Here is a 19,330-nt window from a genome sequence, read left to right on the forward strand (position 1 = left end):
CGTATCACATCGTTGCTACAGCCTGATCGTATACCTCTTCTCCTCCCTTCTCTTTCACTTCGCCATCATATATAACCCTCGTCCTTATCTTCACTATCCTCATTATCATCCTATGTTACAGTGTTCACGTCTCTCATCACGTTATCGGTACATTCTAATCGTATGCTTGGTCCTGCTCCTGCTCACTAAACACTTCCGTCTTCCCCTTCAGGTTCCCAGCGGCTGAGTCACATGCTGCGGCAACCCTATGACCTGTACAAGGGAGGGTGGTGCGACCAGTACATCATGGGCCTGACCAACCAGGTGGCGCAAGCTATGGACGACTCTGTCACGCAGGAGGTGAGGAACACGCTCGCTACACGATCTTTCCTCCTGCAACGCCTCCGCTCTGACATTCCTTCCTCCTCCTCTATCCACTTCACGTCTACCCTCAGGCATTCTTTCCTCTCCCTTTATCCAACAAAACGTACCCTATGCCTCCCCTCAGCCATCCCTTCTCCCCCTCTATCCCTCTCAACACGCACGGTACCACCCTCCTTTCTGCCATACCTCTCTTCGGTTATTATTTTCCCTCGTGTCTTTATCTTTAACCTGATGTAATTGATGGATTGTTTCGGCACTAATATCTCACACCTGTTCCTCTTTTCCCTTTCCCTTACTATCTCCAAATCTGTTCCTCCCATCGCCACCTGTAATCATTTCCAAGTCTCTCCCTCCTTGAAAATACCGCTTCATCTTTCCCCATCCCTTCCATGTCTCCAAGTATCTTCCTCTTTTTATCTTCCTCAGAGCATCTCGAAACCTCTTCTTCCCTCCCCCAAATTACCCTCTTCTCTTCTCTTTCTCCCATCCCCACACGTCACCCTTTCCACCTCTCTCCCTCCCTCAAAACCGACTCCATCTCACCCACAAAACCTTCCCGTGTTCCTTCCAGGTCACCAATCATTTGTTCCAAGACCCAGACCGCCGCTGGGGCATGGATCTCGCCGCCATTAACATGCAGCGCGGACGTGAGCACGGCGTCAACTCCTACAACGAATTCCGGGAGTTCTGCGGCCTCCCGAGGGCACGCACCTTCCATGACCTGCTGGGAACCATGACCAACAAGACCGTAGGCCGATACCAAGACGTGTACAGGTGTGTGTTTGAGGAGCGGGTGAGGGGGTTGTAGTGGTGTGGGATTGATGGGGGGGGGGGGGGTCTGGTGTGTGTGTGTGGGGGGGGGGTCTTAAGAGGCTACATTTAATTTATTTAACAGGGTCTTCTTTTTTTTTACAGTAGCCAGGTTTTTGTTTTAATTTTGTTTGTTTGTTTGTTTTCCGATTTTATATACCTCACCCCATTTGCCAATATAAATATGTAGTAACGATAATGATAATGATGGTGATAATAATGGTGATATCTTTTTTTGTTTTTTGTTTTATTTACTAATGAATTGTTATCGTCTTTTTCGTCCTTCATTTCTCGTTCTTCTTCCCTTATTTCCTACCTCCTCTTCCTCCAACTCTCTCTCTCTTTTTTTTTTATCTCTGCTTTTTGTCTTCATCTTATATCTCCTTTTTTTCTCTCTATCCCTTCCCTTCCCTTTCCCTCACTCCCTCCATCCCTCCTCTTCCCCTTTTCTTTCTGCCTCAATCCCCTTCTTCCCTTTCCCTCACTCCCTCCATCCCTCCTCTTCCCCTTTTCTTTCTGCCTCAATCCCCTTCTTCCCTTTCCCTCACTCCCTCCATCCCTCCTCTTCCCCTTTTCTTTCTGCCTCAATCCCCTTCTTCCCTTTCCCTCACTCCCTCCATCCCTCCTCTCCCCTTTTCTTTCTGCCTCAATCCCCTTCTTCCCTTTCCCTCACTCTCTCCATTCCTCATCTTCCCCTTTTCTTTCTGCCTCCATCCCCTCCTTCCCTTTCCCTTGCTTCCTCCACGCCCCCTTCATCCCTGCAGACACCCTGATGACATCGATCTGTGGAGCGGCGGTGTGAGCGAGCGTCCCCTGCCCGGCTCCATGATCGGGCCCACCTTCAACTGCCTCATCGGCCTCACCTTCAAGGAGCTGCGCCACGGCGACAGGTTTTGGTACGAGAATGAAGGCTTCCCCTCAAGCTTTACCCTAGGTGAGTGGGGGGGAGGGGGGATGTGGGGTGGGGGCTGGGGGGTGGGTGGGGTGGGGGTTATATCATTACAGTGTAGCATATTCTCCCATTTTCTTCTTATCATGTGCACTTCTTTACACTTCCCATCCTCTTTATTTATGTTCTCGTCACTCAACCATCACAAAACACACAAGATATCCTGCGTTTCTTTTCATCTTCTCCACTTCTTCGTCCTCCTTTCCTTCTCCTCATCACGCCTCTTTCTCCCTCGCAGAACAACTCGATGAGATCCGAAAAGTTAAGCTGTCCAGGATTATCTGCGACAACAGCGACGACATCAAACACATGCAGGTCTACGCCATGGTGCTGCCCGACAACGAAATGTAAGTATACTTTAGTTAGCGCCAACATACCATCGTTTTCTTTAGCACATTGCATTGATATAGAGTTTGTTTTATTCATGGCAAACTCAAAAAAGTCATGAGGGCCGAGTTTTTTCCTAGTTAGCTCATCCCCATGCTTCTCCCTCCTACCCCAACCCCCTTCCCGCGCCCCGCCTCACCCTGCCCCGCCCCGTTCACCCCTTTCAGAAACCCACGCGTGCCCTGCAACTCCGGAATCCTGCCGCGGATGGACCTCAGCAAGTGGCGAGACCCCCACGGCCCGCAACCTCTTGTACGTCCTGGCTTCTAAATTCTCTCCACAATCACAAACTCCCCCTCCATCTTCCACAAGGACACACACCCTTCCCCTCCGTCCCGGCGTCTCCACCTCCCTCCCCTCTGCCGCCGCGGACACTCTTCCCTTCTGCTAGTAACCATAACAGCTGCAGTATTCCTAGTGGCAATGCGAGCAAGGTGGCTGCCATTCTTCCCTAGTGTGTATGTACTGTGTCTTCTATGACTTCCTGCTGCCTGCCTGCCGTCTGGTTGTCTCTGGCCTGCCCACCTCTGGCCTCATTACCTCTGGCCTGCCCTCTACCTGTGGCCTGCCTACCTGTGGCCCTGTCTTTATACCTGTCTAGGCCTTCTCCGCTAGACGCTTCTGTACATGTGCGAGAACTGAGTGAGGTGCTCCGTGTAAACAGCCTAGCGCAAAGGTGAAGGCAGACCTAACGATGTGCTCTGTGTGTGTGTGTGTGTGTGTGTGTGTGTGTGTGTGTGTGTGTGTGTGTGTGTGAACAAGTATTAAGGTTAAGAATCACATTACATTCTATTGTATATTTTTTTTAAAGCTCTTGCTTCTTCATAATATCCTTTATCGTGTATGTCTCTTAATATTAAGGTAATGGTCATAACGCCTCTGTGTGTGTGTGTGTGTGTGTGTGTGTGTGTGTGTGTGTGTGTGTGTGTGTGTGTATCAAAATCAGTAATATTTGTACGTTTCCTACCCCCCCCCCCAAGCCCCAACCCCCCCACCAGCACCCCCCCCCCCCCACCACCACCCTCATTGATGTTTCCCCACGCAGTCCCTTTCAACCCTCCAGTCCCTGCCACATAATCTTTGCTTGTATGTGTCTTATCGGAGGAAGAACATAGATATATCAACAACAATAACAGTCTGTGCTTTTGTTCCGTTCAATTATTTGTCTCTTTGTGTCATAAAACCGTAACATAAATTATTCCACAAGCAGAGCAATGAATATGCATAATCTGTTTCATTATTATCAGTTATCATAAATCTATTTATTTTACTAACCAATGTCAGTGACGGAGTTTATTTTTGATGTCGAGCAGTTTGTAAGAAAGGGTTAAGAGAGAGAGAGAGAAAAAAGAGAGAAAAAGAACGAGTATATGCCTGTGTGTGTGTGTGTGTGTGTGTGTGTGTGTGTGTGTGTGTGTGTGTGTGTGTGTGTGTGTGTGCTCACGTTCAACCTTTTTTTTGTAACAGTGATCTTTGCCCTCCCAATGATCCCGTTCAGCCTATCCCCCTCCTCCTCCTCCTCCCTCTGTATGTGTCGCTGAGCAAACTGTACATCCTCTCACTGACTTAGCACGGACACACACAGAGGGATGTAAAAACGTGTAAATAATAAATAATATGTACGTATCCTTCTATCTCAGCTCGACCACCATAGATAGATAGACCTTCTCCTTCTACTTCTACTGGACTTTATATTCATGGTCTTATGTATGCGTGGCCACTGGCGGGTGTGCTCATGTGTGTGGGTATATCACTGTGTCGGGGCGCAGTTCTCTCCTTCCCTATCACATGTTATGGCAGCAAAGGGATGCGGTGCCCTGCCTTACTTACCTCTTGCTGTTCCCCTCCCTGGCGTCCCTCTCCCGTCCCGTCCTCCAAACCCACTACTTGCTACTCTTTGGGAACCCTTCAGAGAGACCATGCACTCTCGCACTCCTCTCCACTCCTTTTGCCCCTTCTTTTCATGTCGTCTCACTCCCACTCCTTCCCTTCGCCCCTCATGTCTTGTCTCGCTCCCACTCCTTCCCTTCGCTCCTCAAGTCAGTGTCTCCTCTTACCTTCACTCCTATCCAACGCCTCTTTGTTGATGTCCTTTTTCCTATTGTCTCTCCCATTCAATCCTGACCCTCTTTGCATTATCTCTTCCTGCATCCTCCCTCTCCCTCATAACAATCTTTAGCTCTCTCCCCGCGTCGCTAGCTGCACTCTCAGCCTTACCACTCCTCGCAGCTCCTTGCCATACGAAAAAAAAAAGATAACCGTCCTGAAAGATGAAGAAATTGCATACTAAACAAAACACTCAATATGCTCTCTTTTACATGATTTGGTAATATCAGGAATACATTTTTACTTTCAGACAGAGCATTTACGATTTCTTATAATGTAATTGGAGTTGGTTTCGGTGATTAGTGTTCGTAAGGGGCTCCGGTGAATAGTGAGGGTGGTTAGTGGTTAGTGGCTAGTCCCGGGGTGCCATAGAGGGTTGTGTTAGGGTCCCGCCAAACGTATTCAACCTGTGTGGAGGAATGATAGCTGTTTTGGTAGTGTTTCCCGCGCCGCCACCACCGAGACTGATAACGCTACTTAGCCGCCCCAGCCACAGTGGTCACCGTACGATTCTCTCTCTCTCTCTCTCTCTCTCTCTCTCTCTCTCTCTCTCTCTCTCTCTCTCTCTCTCTCTCTCTCTCCTTAAAGTAGTATAAGGGATGCAAAGAGACAGTACTGTATATAGTGAAATATAGCATTTTGCAAATTATTTTCTTTTATTCCTCCCTGACACATAAACCCTTCCTGCCGTTGTGTGGTTGTTTAAACAGACCTCGCCCTGTACATATTCCTCTTATCACTAGTGTTGTATGTCATGGCTTATCTATTTGTCTCACGTTTTTCCTTTCTATTTACTCATTTAGGAGAGTGCATCTACCTTAGCCCTACTCACCCCCTTCTCGCCAGTGTTTATATGTTTAGGGAAATTATCGTGTATTAAGTTTGCCTGACAAGCATCAAGAAGTATCGCCGCGTCTGTGCTGTCACCTGTCAGCCACGCGCCGCGAGATGCGTGACTTGACGAGGCGTGTGTGGGAGACTGGACGTGCCCGGCTGACCCCAGGACGCACCTCACACGGACTTTGACGTGAAAAACATGTGTGTGTGTGTGTGTGTGTGTGTGTGTGTGTGTGTGTGTGTGTGTGTGTGTGTGTGTACAGCACCTTCCACATAGAGAAGTAACACTCGGCCGTACAAACCCGTCATGGTGGGACGTGACCCGCCCGACCTGACCACACCCTGACCCTGGCCACCACGCTTACCTCAGACCAGACCAGCCACACTGCATGACCACATTACTCGGAAACTGGGTTGACTTACGCCTTGGGAAACTGAAAATTGAGATTGCAGCACACACACACACACACACACACACACACACACACACACACACACACACACACACACATACATAACGGCATCGACTCGACATACATACACTAAGCCAATGAACAAAGAGGCTAGACCAACAATTTCGGTAACAGAGAAAAAGATTGAAAAAGGCTCCCTTGAAAATAGCTCGTTTTCTATGGCCGTGGCACAATTACGAAGGGGTGTAATCTTCTGCATGACACTGATTCTTCTTTTATCTGTAAATTTCGCCTTAAATAGCTCACACTCACTGCACGTATTAGTTTAACACCCACCAGCCTCATCTTATTGTTCTTATTCCTTATTAGTTTGAGTTAACACTGCATCAGAAAACTTCATAACATACCTACATATTCGTGTGTTATGGTAAGTGGTCTTCAGTACCTACCATGTTCTCCCAGTACTCTCTCTCTCTCTTTCCCTCTCCCTCTCTCTCTCATGTGATATACAGAATGTTATAATATGGTGTGTGAGTATTGGCGTGAATGTGTGAAATATACTCCTGATTTGCTTGTTCTTCGTGTCTGTCTTTCCTTTTCTTGTCTCACTCGACGACCTGGACCTTGCCTTCCCCTTGGACGACACCCCCGACTGCTCCGTCTCTTTGATCCACATGGCCCGGACTTCTTTTCTCTGTCTCCCTCTTGTGCCTTTCCTTGTCTGATCTCTGAAGTTTTTCGTCTTGGAATAATAACTAAAATCTTAAGTATGTCTTCCTTATAAGTCGAGGTTTAACTACTAACTTCTGGTCTCTCTTGGCATGCAATTTGAAACACTTTACTGATCAAATTGGTAGCGAGGCGAGGCGAAAAACTTCAGACGGATTCTTGCCTTCCATTCCATCCTTCCTGAGTGTGAGAATAACGCCCTTTCTTCCGTTGCAGCCGCCCCACGCCCACGTGCTCGAGCAACAGCTTGACATCCCACTGCAAACAAAAAATCATTTCAAATCCCCAACGGACTTTTCACAGACCAAGCTCCCCTCCCATCCCCCTAAACAAGCGCCCAACGCACACCCACACCCGCCCCCACACCCACCTCCCCACGCTAAGCCTCCCCACCCCCAGCCCCCACAGTTTGGCCCCGTCAAGCAGTCCTCCGAACTTCATGTATCCGGCCCCTCCTCCTCTTATGGCCCGCCCCCCGGCCCCTCCTCCTCTTATGGCCCGCCCCCCGGCCCCTCCTCCTCTTATGGCCCGCCCCCCGGCCCCTCCTCCTCTTATGGCCCGCCCCCCGGCCCCTCCCCCTCCTACGGCCCTCCCCCACCGGTCCCATCGTCATCCTACGGACCCCCGCCCCCTTCCGGCAGCTACGGACCCCCGCCGCCCTCTAACAGCTACGGCCCCCCGCCCCACCCTGAGCCTGTCCCCGAGCCGGAGCCCCACCACGGTCCCCCCGCCTCCTACGGGCCGCCCCCTCCCAGGCCTCATCACCACAACTTCAACGCTCCCGGGGAATACTGTGAAGGCGACTTTAGACCTCTGCCCCCCGCCCCCCATTACGGCCCCCCGCACCCCGTGACCTTCGGGGGGCACTACGGCGGGAGGCCGAACCCCATCAGGCGATTTTTCGGAATGTTCGGCCTCTAGGGATGAGTCGCCTCGGCTGACAACGCTGTAAATTATTTTTATCATTATTATTAATATTATTTTAATGTAACAATAGTTTTGGGTGACGTGCTCATGACAAGGGTGTACGTGTGTGTGTGTGTGTGTGTGTGTGTGTTCGTCATGCAGCTTTTGCCCTGTCTTATGCCAAATTCACACACCAAGACACACCCAGGCTGTGTATTCATGCCCGTGTGGATAACGCATGAATGGCCCCGCTGTGCCGCTATACACACATAATTACGTATGCGTGCAAGCCACAGACGGGGAAGAATAATACTCAACGGATATTTCTAACATTTTCACCTCCTCTGTCTGTCTGTCACCGCCGAGCACACCTGAACACCTGTTACCCGCAACCCAACTCTCGTTCGCCCGTTGTTCGATGCCCTGTGCTGCCCAAACCTGTAACATCTCCTCCACACATCCCTAACGTCCCTAACATTAGTTCCACACATTATAACATCACATACATAACTGCAACATCTCCCACACACCTGTAGAATCTCCCCCACACATCTGTAACATCCCCATACACCTGTAGCATCCCAATATTCCTTCCACACATCTGTAACATCTACCAAACACTTAACATCATCCCCCCACACCTTAACATCTCCCACTCACCTATGACATCTCCCACACACATGCAAAATTTCCCCCACACATGTAGCCTTCCCCACACACCCGTGCCCCACACACCTGTGCCCCACACCTACACTCCACCTCGTGAGTGTCGCTGTTTTTAAGTCGACACTCCTGCTCACTGCCTCGTCCTCCCTCCCACACATCTTCCTTCCACTCTACCCCTAACCCCTTATGTATATATATATATTTGTGTATACTTGTATATTTCTTGTTTACCTCAGACTACAAAATTTTTACCTTATAAGCTTAAGTTACCACATGGTATAGAGGAAGGACTCGTAATAATAAACTATTTTCGTATTTGCATTGCGTGTGACTTCAACCTCTTGTGCAAGGCTCAAGGTGGGAGTGGTATAGTGACATCTGGCATCTTCTGTATTTGAGATCCTAGCCACAGGCGGCGCCACGTGAACATCAGCTGGTGACGAGAACCTGTGTGGTTATGTGTGTGTTTTACCTGATCGTGTCACGTCTGTGGAGGACTGTGTGCCGTGAACAGCCTCAAGCCAGCCATCATAGGTTTCCTGAGTTTCAAGTTTGTGCAGAGGTAAGTAATAGCGGTGTATAAGGCAGGGTGCACCCCGGAAACATGTACTAGCATGGCCAAGTTTCGAACCCCAGCCAGCACGAGTCATGAAAGGCTTCACAGTGCATAGACAAAGCCGGCAGTTTCGTAGTCACAAGTAACAGTATCTAAGAGGTGCCCATCACGGCCTGAAAGATGTTAATGAACTTGATTTTATGTACCCGTGTCATGAAGTCGTATTCAGAGATCTTATTCGAAACCAACTCCAACCCCTCATTTTGTATCAACGATGCTGACCCACAGACCCGGGCACATTAACGCTGGCCAGACATTTGAGGCTTTGATGCTCCTTTTGGTGACTGAAAGGAGTCACAACTGCCACGCTCAGTACTAAAGTGTTGGAGAAAAGGATAGTTTGGGGTCAAAATGAATAACAGGCCCAAACTGACAGCCCAGTGTGTGTGTGTGTGTGTGTGTGTGTGTGTAGCTTTGTTCGTGGCAATGTTGCTAGGACTAAGCTGTGCTGTATGCTGAAGTTCTAATCATTTTTTTGTAGGGATGACTGTGAATGTTCATGTAACTTTATCTCTCTAATTCAGTCGGTCAAAGGTTCGGTATATAAAGCAAGTAATATGAAGGCTTTATGGTTTATATTGTTAGAAAAAAAAAATGGCAGTTCTCCCTCGATATAAACAGTATATGCGAGGGAGAGAAGACTGTTAGGAGGTGAGGTGACAGAGTGAAGGGGAAAAGATAAACAGGGAAGAGAGAGAGGAGAGACGCCAGACAAGAGAGAGAGGATCAGACACCATGGCGAAGGCTCAGTAGTTGTCGCAGCGGGAGTAGTCGGAGGTGTCGGAGATCACGAGGCGGCAGAGCAGGTTGGATTTGCAATTTTGATCGCAGCCTTCCTCCATGTAGGGCCTGGCGTTCTTGATATAGTTCCTGTCGGGGCAACAAGAGGCGGATGTTGTTGTTGTTGTTAAAGATTTACCCCTAGATGTGTGAGAGCCATATTCTTAAACATTTCGGCGCCTAAGAACACGCATTTGATAAGGTTTTCGTATGAGCTGTGGGCCTTTCCAATGTCAATATAAGTAATACTATATAGACTTTGGGCCCTTCTATGGATAGTTTTATGACTCTTGTGGTAGTTTAACTCTTCTGTACCGTGAACGTGAAGAAAGACTTACTACAACCCGATTAAACTACTTTTTGGCCTTTGGAAATTAATGTGAGAGGCGAAAGCGTCTGAGAATGCCCCGACCTTTTTATCTATATCTATAGTATGACCTTGACGTGACTGTTATGTAAGGAAAGACAGTGTGTGCAGCTGAGGTGATTGGCGACAAATGTTTATGAAGAAAGCTTGGTATTAGGTCTTTCGGGCATTAATAACCGAATCTTAGGCCAATAAAACTATTCCCCTCCCCTCTAAACACGCTGACTAACTGCCGGATAAGAGGGAGGAAAGGAGAGTATGTATTGGAGGGTAATATTGGCTCGTGCAGAGAAAAAAACTCACTTGAAGTAGGTGTTGAAGACCTCGCTGTCGGTTTCATTCATCTTGTCCACCAGAGCAGACCAGGAGGCGGGAGTTAGGTCGGCCAGGCTGGGGAGACGTGGAGGGGAAGCAGCGTTAGTCAGGGAATGAACTGCTATCCTGAAGTGACTTTGGAAGCTTGACATCGTCCCGCTTTTCTCTCACCCACGAAACCAAATAAATTTATAAACGGATCCTTGCGCTTTGAGGCCTTGTAAGCAGGAAGTCAAACAGGTTGCCTTTTTTTTTTTACAGTAACACACATAGGTTTCAGAATGGTTGCGGAGACATAATCACATTGAGTCTAACACCATTCGCCGCGCCTTTGCCCCATCTCTCAATGTTAGAATGGTGAGCGTCAAAGTAGATACGTCTTAGGCCCATACTCTCAAACCTCTCGACGCCCAAGTGCACATATTTGACAAGGCTTTCGTGGGTGTTTGGAGAATTTCTAGGGATACTTTATTGCCCCTGGTGGTAGTGTGACCCTTCTTCTGTACCATGAATGTGAAAAAACGCTCATGAGAACCCGATTAATCTCCTTTTCGGCCTTTGGAAGTAGGTGACAGGAGAGGTGGAAGCGGGTTATGGTGAGGCTCTTAGATACGAGATACATTTTTACCCATTACTGAATCAAGAGGATGACACACACAGGCTGAGAAGAGGAATTTATGACGTGACCATTACAACACCGTTAAAGAGTATCGTGATCTTTTAACATAAACTAAAGGAGAGACGCGGCCAAAAGTCATCTCTGGCATTGGAAGTGTGAAGGGGCTATTACACTGGGCAAATTTTCCGTGGATCTTCAGTCAAACCACGATTTCCGCTGGCGTGGTTCTCATATTTCCGTAGTTTTCTGACGTGTCCACGATCTTCCAAAGCTTCAGTAGATTTCACCGAAGGACGACGGAATTACTCACCATCATCAGCAGCAGCAATAACAAGAAACAAATGAGAACCACGCCAGCGGAAATCGTGGTTTGACTGAAGATCCACGGAAAATTTCCCCAGTGCAATAGCCCCTTAAGGAAGTCCACGTACCCATACTCCTCCTTGGCCGTGTAGAGGAGGAAGAAGCGAGGGTCAGCGGTGGCGTTGGCGTTGGCTTCGTCCAGGTCCAGGATGTAGTTATCGTGGTCCAGGACGCGCTGCAGGACAAAGAAGCGACGTTGGTATAGCTTGGCCGTCGCAGGACCTCGCCGAAACTGAGCAACGAATTCCACCACACATTCCACCCATACACATGATACCTACATACCAGTGCCTTACAAGCGTTTGAATATATAAAGACAAAGCAATCTAAATAAAAAGACGATTAATACTGTAACGTCAAACCAAATTCATGACTAAGAACGCAGCTGGAGAGGCTATTTTGATTCTCTTGATTAACGAGACACGGAACATTACCAATCAATGCTCCTTTCATTCTCCCCTCCCTTCACCCCCCCACCCCCCACCCCCACACTATCGAAGCAAGCAAAAGAGATAGATACTCAAACGGCAAACCAAATGCATGACTGAGACCGTGGCACTTTTGGGAACTACTTTGGTGCCTTCGAGTACATACACTATTCCCATTACTCTCTCCCCTCCTCCCCCTCCACACACTCACATAGGAGGAGCCCTCGTAGTCGCCGTCCACCGTGTACACCTTGTAGCCGGGGTTCAGCTTGTGGTAGGGCGTCTGGCTCTGCGCCACGTAGCCCACATGTGCGGCACGGCTGGGCTCATCGGGGTCGTACACCATCATGAAGTGGTCCTTGTGGGTGTGGCCGTAGAACAGGCCCGCGATGGTCGACTCATACCTGGGGGAAGAGGGGGGGAGGGGGGGTAAGATATTAAGGAGGTGGTGAAAATAAGTACAGAGGTGGCAGTAAAGTAGTAGTAGTGTATCATCATCATAATCAGCCTGTGTCATCCCTCTGCAGGACAAAAGGCCGTGTTTTTAAGTATCGTCGCCTCAGTTCGCCTGTTTGAAAAGCCTCTCGTAGAAGTTGCTGGGATTTTCATGGACTGTTTTGCGATCCTAGTGATAGATTTACACGACTCCTGCGCCATGAACGGGAAGATATACCCATGCAAACCCGGTTAATCTTTTCTGTGGCCTTAGAAAACAGTCGTAGAGGGAGCCCGATACGTTTAAGAATATCGATCTATAGGCCTCTCCCAAGCGTTTATTCGTTTCATTCATTTTATAACAAGATATGATGAATCAACCTTCCACTACATTCCCTATAATGTTCCTTTACAGTCATCGCCTCCACGGAACCCCCTCCAGAGTGGCCGTTGTTCCTGCTGCTGTTGATCCTTCGATCTTCACGGCGTCAACTTATTACCAAACCATCCTTGACCGTGGCCCCCATGCCTCACCCCAACCATTCCCCGTCACCAGCTGAGGGAGGTAAGTGACGATTTCTTTTCTCGGTCGTCTATGCAGCCGTTCACATTGGCGCCGCGTTTGCGGGTGTACTCGAAGAACGTGCTTTAGGAGATTGTACGTCGCAGCCAATCCGCGGTTGGTTCATGGAAATTAGTTTTGTTTGTTATCGCGCTGAAATTGTATCTCCTAGGCGGCACTACCACTCCAGGGCCCCTCCCTCCTCTCCCCTAATTCTGCTGCTGGTGATCCGTGCCGGGGGACGCATCATTAGTAGCAGCAGTTAATGGTGCGTGGTTTGCGGGCTCCTCTCACACTCATCCTCATTCACTATACTATCATAGCACTATACAGGCAAATTGGCCTGCTCGCTTTGGCATGTAGACGCCTACTAACATCAGCTTTGACAATGTATAGTTCATAAAACGACCCGAAGACATGTGGAGATGGAGGAAGGAAAGACCTCGCTAGCTGCAAAGATGTGCGATGACGGAGGGACAGTTGTGAAGAGAAGACTGTACCTGAGGATGATCCTGTTGTACTGGTGACTCCAGGTCCTCGTGCAGTCCTCGTGGCCCGGCGGATGGTGGCTGATCAGGTACACTTTTTCGCCGGCGTCCTCGGCCGCTTGCAGCTCACTTCCCATCCACTCCAGCTCAGAGGCGGGGTCCACGTCGTCATACAACAGCCACCTGCAACACGTCAGCACAACCCGCCATTACCGCCGCCCCACGATCGCCAGAACAGCTAATTGTTATGCAGAGACACTCACACTACTCTGCTGCCGTGAGGCCTGAGTGCTGGCCATGAGAACTGATCCGTAAACATTCCAGTGAGATGGATGCAACGGGTAAGAGTTACATATGATTGAAGGAAGTCACTAAATAATTGCAGGAAAAGATTAGGAGGCGATGCTTTTAACAAACAAAGCCGGTTGAGGATAATGAAGTTATTGATGACGAAAAGGAAGAGGAGGAGGAGAAGGGAGAGGAGCTCACCAGTTGAAGCCGTAGCAGTAGTTGGAGTTGATGGAGAGGATCCTGAGCCCCGGTTTGATCAGGGTGGAGTAGAACCCGGAGTAGGCGATGCTGGCGGCCACTTCCTCGGGCAGCCACGTCTGCCACAGCGTCACAATCTCATCGTACAGCCACGAAATATCGAACTCCCCCTCGATGTACGGCTGAGGGAACCTGGGAATGGGTGGCAAAAACTGACTGGTGCTCGAGTGAATTAAAGCGAGGAACTGCGTCTTCACTAAAATTTGCATGAGTGCTTATGTGATAGTATGCGCAGAGTGTGACCCTTAGTTTTGTGTATGGTTCTGGTACGCTAGGTATATGGGGCGTCCGGAGGAGAAGGGCGTAAGGGACAGAGCCACTTTTTTTCTAGGTTTCACTGGGACAGGCAGACTTCACACCCCAGGACGAACAAGACACAAGTTGCTTGGGAAGAGTGACCCTCGTTACACCAGATGCAAGGTTGCTTTTCCCCTACAACTTATACCTTGTTCTTCCTGGGATGTGTTGCCTGACTCTCCCAGTGCAAAGAAACTGGCTCTGTCCCTTAAACGCCCCTTCTCCTCCGGACGGCATGCTTATTTCTTTCCTTGAGGTAGCGACAATACTCCATCACATGTATACTGGAGTCACCTCGCCGCCCATGCTACCATTAACCGCCACAACCCACCACCAAGACAGTTAGTCCCCGTAAACTCACGCGTTGACGGGGTGGGACTCGTGGTTGCCGATGGCGGGGAAGACAGGCACGTCGGGGAAGTAGTCCTTCACCATCTGCACCGCCTCCCGGATCGTGTCCAGGTTGCCCGCCCGGGACGTGTTCCAGACATTGTGGGGCACGATATCGCCCGTCCAGACAATAAAGTCCAGATCCTGCGGGAGATGAAAAATGAAGAAGGAATAAACGAAGGAGCCATATTTGAGTCACTGAGGCTGTAAATTGACCTTTGTATTTTGAAGGAATGCGGTTGGGGTTCATACAGTGTTGGGGTCAGTGGTAGCGAGATGAGGATAGAAAAGGATGAATGAATAAAGAATGGAAAAGGGAGAAGGAATAAACGAAGGAGCCATATTTGAGTCACTGAGGCTGTAAATTGACGTTTATATTTTGAAGGAATGCGGTTCGGGTTCATACAGTGTTGGGGTCAGCGGTAGAGAGGTGAGGATGGGAAAGGATGAATGAATAAAGAATGGAAAAGGGAGAAGGAATAAACGAAGGAGTCATATTTAAGTCATTGAGGCTGTAAATTGACGTTTATATTTTGAAGGAATGCGGTTCGGGTTCATACAGTGTTGGGGTCAGCGGTAGAGAGGTGAGGATGGGAAAGGATGAATGAATAAAGAATGGAAAAGGGAGAAGGAATAAACGAAGGAGTCATATTTAAGTCATTGAGGCTGTAAATTGACGTTTATATTTTGAAGGAATGCGGTTCGGGTTCATACAGTGTTGGGGTCAGCGGTAGCGAGATGAGGATAGAAAAGGATGAATGAATAAAGAATGGAAAAGGGAGAAGGAATAAACGAAGGAGTCATATTTAAGTCACTGAGGCTGTAGATTGGCTCTTGTATTTGGAAGGATGGGGTTTCGGGGTTATGCATTCTTGGGGTCAGTTGGGGTCAGGAAGAACGCGGCATCAATATAAAGAGTTCGTGCAGAAGGCTCGTCCACCGTTGCCAGATTATCGTACTCAGAGCATAGTATTTACCGGTTTCTGACGCCTAACTATTGCCAAGAAACATCAGGAATTAACTATTTTAACGATAAATTTAAATGAATCTCGTTATTGGGACCAGGAGACAGATTTGGGGTCGGAAGTCGATAGAGGGACTGGGCAAATGTTCCGTGGATCTTCACTCAAACCACGATTTCCGCTAGCGAGGTTCTCATTTGTTTCTTGTTATTGCTGCTGCTGATGACGATGGTGAGTAATACCGTCGTCCTTCGGGGAAATCGTGGACACGTCAGAAAACAACGGAAATATGAAAACCACGCCAGCGGAAATCGTGGTTTGACTGACGGAAAATTTGCCCAGTGTAATAGCCCCTTTAGAGGCTGAGTACAACAATCTGGCAACGTTGGGCGGGTCCTTGACGAGGCCTAGGGGAGGGGGTAGTGGGCATGACTCACCGGGTGCTGCTCGCTGATGTGTGCGTACATCGACTCCAGCAGCCACCTGGGGGCGTCGCAGTTGCGGTAGTCGCCCCAGTAACCCGCCGCGGCCTCGGGGGTTTCAAGGGGACCTGCGCACGTACACACACACGCACACACACGTTAGCAGTATTAGCCGTGGAAGATATTATAGTTGATGAGAAAAGTGTTATTATGATCGATGACGGGAGTAAACTGCATTGTCTCTCACTAATCCCTTTTTTGTTGTTGTTGTTGACTGATACTTTTTTTTACAGTAGAGGAGACAGTTTTTTACAGTAGAAGAGACAGTTTTTTTACAGTAGAGGAGGCAGCGCAAAGGCAAAAACACAAAGAAAACCAAAAAAAAAACGCCTGCTCAGCACTACTCCTGTAAAAGCAATATAGAAACGAGTTCATATTACTGTGCACTATAACCACTCCCACACATGCTCCCTCTCCCCCCCTCCCCCATCCCCCCCACACCACCCACCCATCTACGAAGTCGGCGCCACCTACCACTCTCGGCGCGGCAGCAGTGGTAGGACTCCCCACACTCCGCGTTGCTTCCCGGCAGGTAGTAGAGATCGTAGTGAGTGTCGGCCAAGTGCAGGACCTTCATCACTGGGGCCCCGGGCTGCGCGAGGGGGAGAACGGGAAGATAAAGATAAAGAGAATGGGAAGAGGGAAAAATTAAAGGAAAGGGAAGGACAAGAGAAGACAGAAGGGTTAAAAGAAAGGGAAGAAAAAGGGAAGACAGGAGGGAAGGATATGAAGGAAGGAAAGAAAGAGAAACGGGAAGAGAAAGATAAAGAGAATGGAAAGAGGGAAAAATTAAAGGAAAGGGAAGGACAGGAGAAGACAGAAGGGTTAAAAGAAAGAGAAAAAGGGAAGACAGGAGGGAAGGATATGAAGGAAGGAAAGAAAGAGAAACGGGAAGAGAAAGATAAAGAGAATGGAAAGAGGGAAAAATTAAAGGAAAGGGAAGGACAGGAGAAGACAGAAGGGTTAAAAGAAAGAGAAAAAGGGAAGACAGGAGGGAAGGATATGAAGGAAGGGAGGAAAGCGAAACGGGAAGAGAAAGAGAAGGAGCAGGGAAGACAAGATGGAAGGAAAGAGGGAGAAAGGAAAAGAATGGGAATATAAAGGAAAGAAAGAGGAAGAAGGAAAGGAAAGAGGGAGGAATGGAAGAATGGGAAGAGAAGGGAAGGAATAGGAAAAAACAGGAAGGAAGGGAAAAGGAGAAGGAATTGAAGGAAAAGGAAGGACAAGAGAAGGAAAGTGAGTGAAAGAGGACAATGAAAGGGAAATCATTATTCTTGTCGTCATAATGATTTAAGAATATAGTCTTGAAAATGCTCTCTCTCTCTATCTCTCTATCTATCTCTCTATCAATATGTCTCACCGCGGGCAGGGGAGGGGGCGTGACGGGTGGCTTGGGCACGGCCGGCAGCGTCACCTCCCACACTCGGTCCGGGTTGTCTGTGTTGCAGCCGAAGCCGACGAGCAGCATTCCGCACACGTCCTTGCCCGTCAGGCCCTCCGTGTTTTCCAGCACCCAGAACACTTGAGGCTGCGGGGGGGAGCGGGGGTTTGCAGGAGGAGGAGGAGGAGGACGAGGGGAAAGGAAATTTAATGTTATGATTGCTTGATTGTGTACATTAGCAGTAGGTGTCGTTTGCACTAGGAAAGATTACGTCACTCATCACAGCACTGCAGTTAAGGAGGGCCGGGCGGCCTGCTCTCTCACGGCGTCACCCAGCACAAGTTACCTCGGCGATCATGATGAAGTTCTCGCAGAACACCTGACTGCCGAACCCCAGGTCGACGCACACGTTGACGATCATGTTGGCGATGGCTATCGGGTCCGTGCCGTTCTCGATGGCGTGGAGTACCTCGTTGACGCCCACCTGGCACGTGCCGCAGATGACCGGGCCGCGTATCCCGTCCAGGTGCTGGCCCTCCAGATCACCCTTCATTATGGAGGCCAGGTCCATCTCTGACAGGCACGGAGAGGAAGAAGTGATTTTTGTTAATCGAATAGTTTATTGGAGAAAGTTTTTCTAACGCTTGCACAGTTTTGTCGTCAATAGCAAGTCTCCACCAGTCAGTGGAGACAGACAGCACAACTGTAAGCACAGACTCACTCTGAGCCACGCGCTTCATCAGCGGCCCGGTGTGACCGGTCTGCAAGGCATCCTGGAACTCCTGACGCAGCGCCTCTTGCACTGGACTGTCTTCGAAAAGTGTGCCGTTCGCTGTTGAGTGAAATAGAATAACTCATTCCCACACATCTTTTGATTCCTCACCACCAAATTGCCGCATGCCATGTGGACTAAGTGTGGCTGTTGCTGGGAAATAACTTCAGCCTTGCATTCAGTCACATAAAGATAAAGTTTTGGAAAATTCAGACTCACCTTTTAACAAAGAAGAATGAACTAAGATAGCTAGTGAAACAAAAAGTAGCTCTCGAGGCGTAAACATGAGGAATTAACATATGTCTTCCTAAGAAGCAAAATGCTTCAGGTGAAAACGATAAACCAGCTTAGCGCTGTAGCAGCGTGTAGAGGCTCACCACATGCCAGGGCGGTCAGCAGCAGCAGCGCCTCGCACACTCGCTTCGCCCCCATGGTGGTGACTGCCCGCTGTTTTCAGCCCACTCTCTCTCCTCACCTTCGTCGCGGCCTGCTATCAGTGACGTCGCGGGCACTGTGTGTGACCGACCCGCCGGCACCGTGAAAACTCATTACCAGCCGCACAATCGCGATGATATCGTTTTCAGTTGAGTGTGATAGCTCTTTGGAATATAAGGAGATAAAATCCTTCAAGCAGAAATTTAACTCATAAGGTTGAAGAATATGACTGTTTTAGAAATGTCTGTCTGTCTGTTTGTCTATCTGTCTGAGTGTCTGTTTAGTGGTGAAAGCAGCATCGTTTTCACCTGAGAGTTAACCTTAATTATTGTTAAACTTTAATTGAGAGAGAGAGAGAGAGAGAGAGAGAGAGAGAGAGAGAGAGAGAGAGAGAGAGAGAGAGAGAGAGAGAGAGAGAGAGAGAGAGAGAGAGAGAGAGAGAGAGAGAGAGAGAGAGAGAGAGAGAGAGAGAGAGAGGGGGGGGGGTAGGGGGACCTCCAGCTCTCCAGGCCATCATCACGTTGCGCCACGTGCCCCGTCAACACCTGGTTAGCGCGCCTCGGGGGGTCCCGTCCAGCTGGGGTGTCGATACCAAGTCTCTCACAGGTGGACTTTCTCACCCTAGTTTCCTGATGGTTTAATATCTTTATTTAATTACCTGGAGGTCGTTGATTTGACAGTTGTAACGAGGACTCCTTTTCTTTCACAGTAATGGAAGCAGTTCAAAGGAAAAAAAGAAATAATGAGAAAAAAGGCCGCAAATCACTGCCCATATAAAAAAAAAGAGCTTAGAAGAGTGGACTAAAGAGAGGTTTTTTAGACATTTACAATTATCTATTCATGTCAAGTTAATAAGGAAAGCACAATTATAGATTATTCGTGGCGCAAACTTCCCAGCTTCTGCCATTTATCTCGCATCTCCA

The 19,330-nt window shown here is 48.8% G+C and overlaps 2 protein-coding genes across 2 annotated transcripts in view; one reads left to right on the forward strand and one right to left on the reverse strand.

Moving 5' to 3' along the window:
* LOC126999864 (peroxidase-like) overlaps nt 1-8,483 on the forward strand; it is an 85,191-nt gene extending 76,708 nt beyond the window's left edge. Inside the window, exons 14-19 of the mRNA XM_050862942.1 lie at nt 212-339; nt 935-1,137; nt 1,938-2,107; nt 2,361-2,469; nt 2,677-2,761; nt 6,811-8,483. Coding sequence (XP_050718899.1) covers nt 212-339; nt 935-1,137; nt 1,938-2,107; nt 2,361-2,469; nt 2,677-2,761; nt 6,811-7,515 — 1,400 coding nt within the window. The 3' untranslated portion in view covers nt 7,516-8,483. The remainder of the gene's footprint in view (nt 1-211; nt 340-934; nt 1,138-1,937; nt 2,108-2,360; nt 2,470-2,676; nt 2,762-6,810) is intronic.
* Nucleotides 8,484-9,340: 857 nt separating this feature from the next.
* On the reverse strand, nt 9,341-18,512 carry LOC126999870 (sphingomyelin phosphodiesterase-like). Its single transcript, XM_050862981.1, has 13 exons — nt 18,350-18,512; nt 17,922-18,032; nt 17,547-17,773; nt 17,180-17,347; nt 16,294-16,411; nt 15,775-15,887; nt 14,347-14,519; nt 13,629-13,820; nt 13,152-13,322; nt 11,866-12,058; nt 11,295-11,401; nt 10,233-10,319; nt 9,341-9,652 (listed from the first exon to the last, which is right to left on the reverse strand). Exons 1-13 carry the CDS (start codon nt 18,402-18,404, stop codon nt 9,529-9,531), a joined length of 1,839 nt encoding a protein of 612 aa, XP_050718938.1. The 5' UTR covers nt 18,405-18,512; the 3' UTR covers nt 9,341-9,528.
* Between the last annotated feature and the right edge of the window lie 818 nt (nt 18,513-19,330).

The sequence above is a fragment of the Eriocheir sinensis genome, chromosome 17 (assembly GCF_024679095.1).
Source record: "Eriocheir sinensis breed Jianghai 21 chromosome 17, ASM2467909v1, whole genome shotgun sequence".
NCBI classification, from domain to species: domain Eukaryota; kingdom Metazoa; phylum Arthropoda; class Malacostraca; order Decapoda; family Varunidae; genus Eriocheir; species Eriocheir sinensis.

Bases quoted from the DNA above. Each gene is read 5' to 3' on its own strand.
- LOC126999870 (XM_050862981.1), bottom strand. From the start codon at position 18,404: ATGGGGGCGAAGCGAGTGTGCGAGGCGCTGCTGCTGCTGACCGCCCTG. The intron at 17,348-17,546 runs GTAACTTGTGCT...TCCCCCCCGCAG, and splicing joins ACTTCATCATGATCGCCGAG to CCTCAAGTGTTCTGGGTGCT. The intron at 16,412-17,179 runs GTGAGACATATT...CCCCTCGCGCAG, and splicing joins CGCCCCCTCCCCTGCCCGCG to CCCGGGGCCCCAGTGATGAA.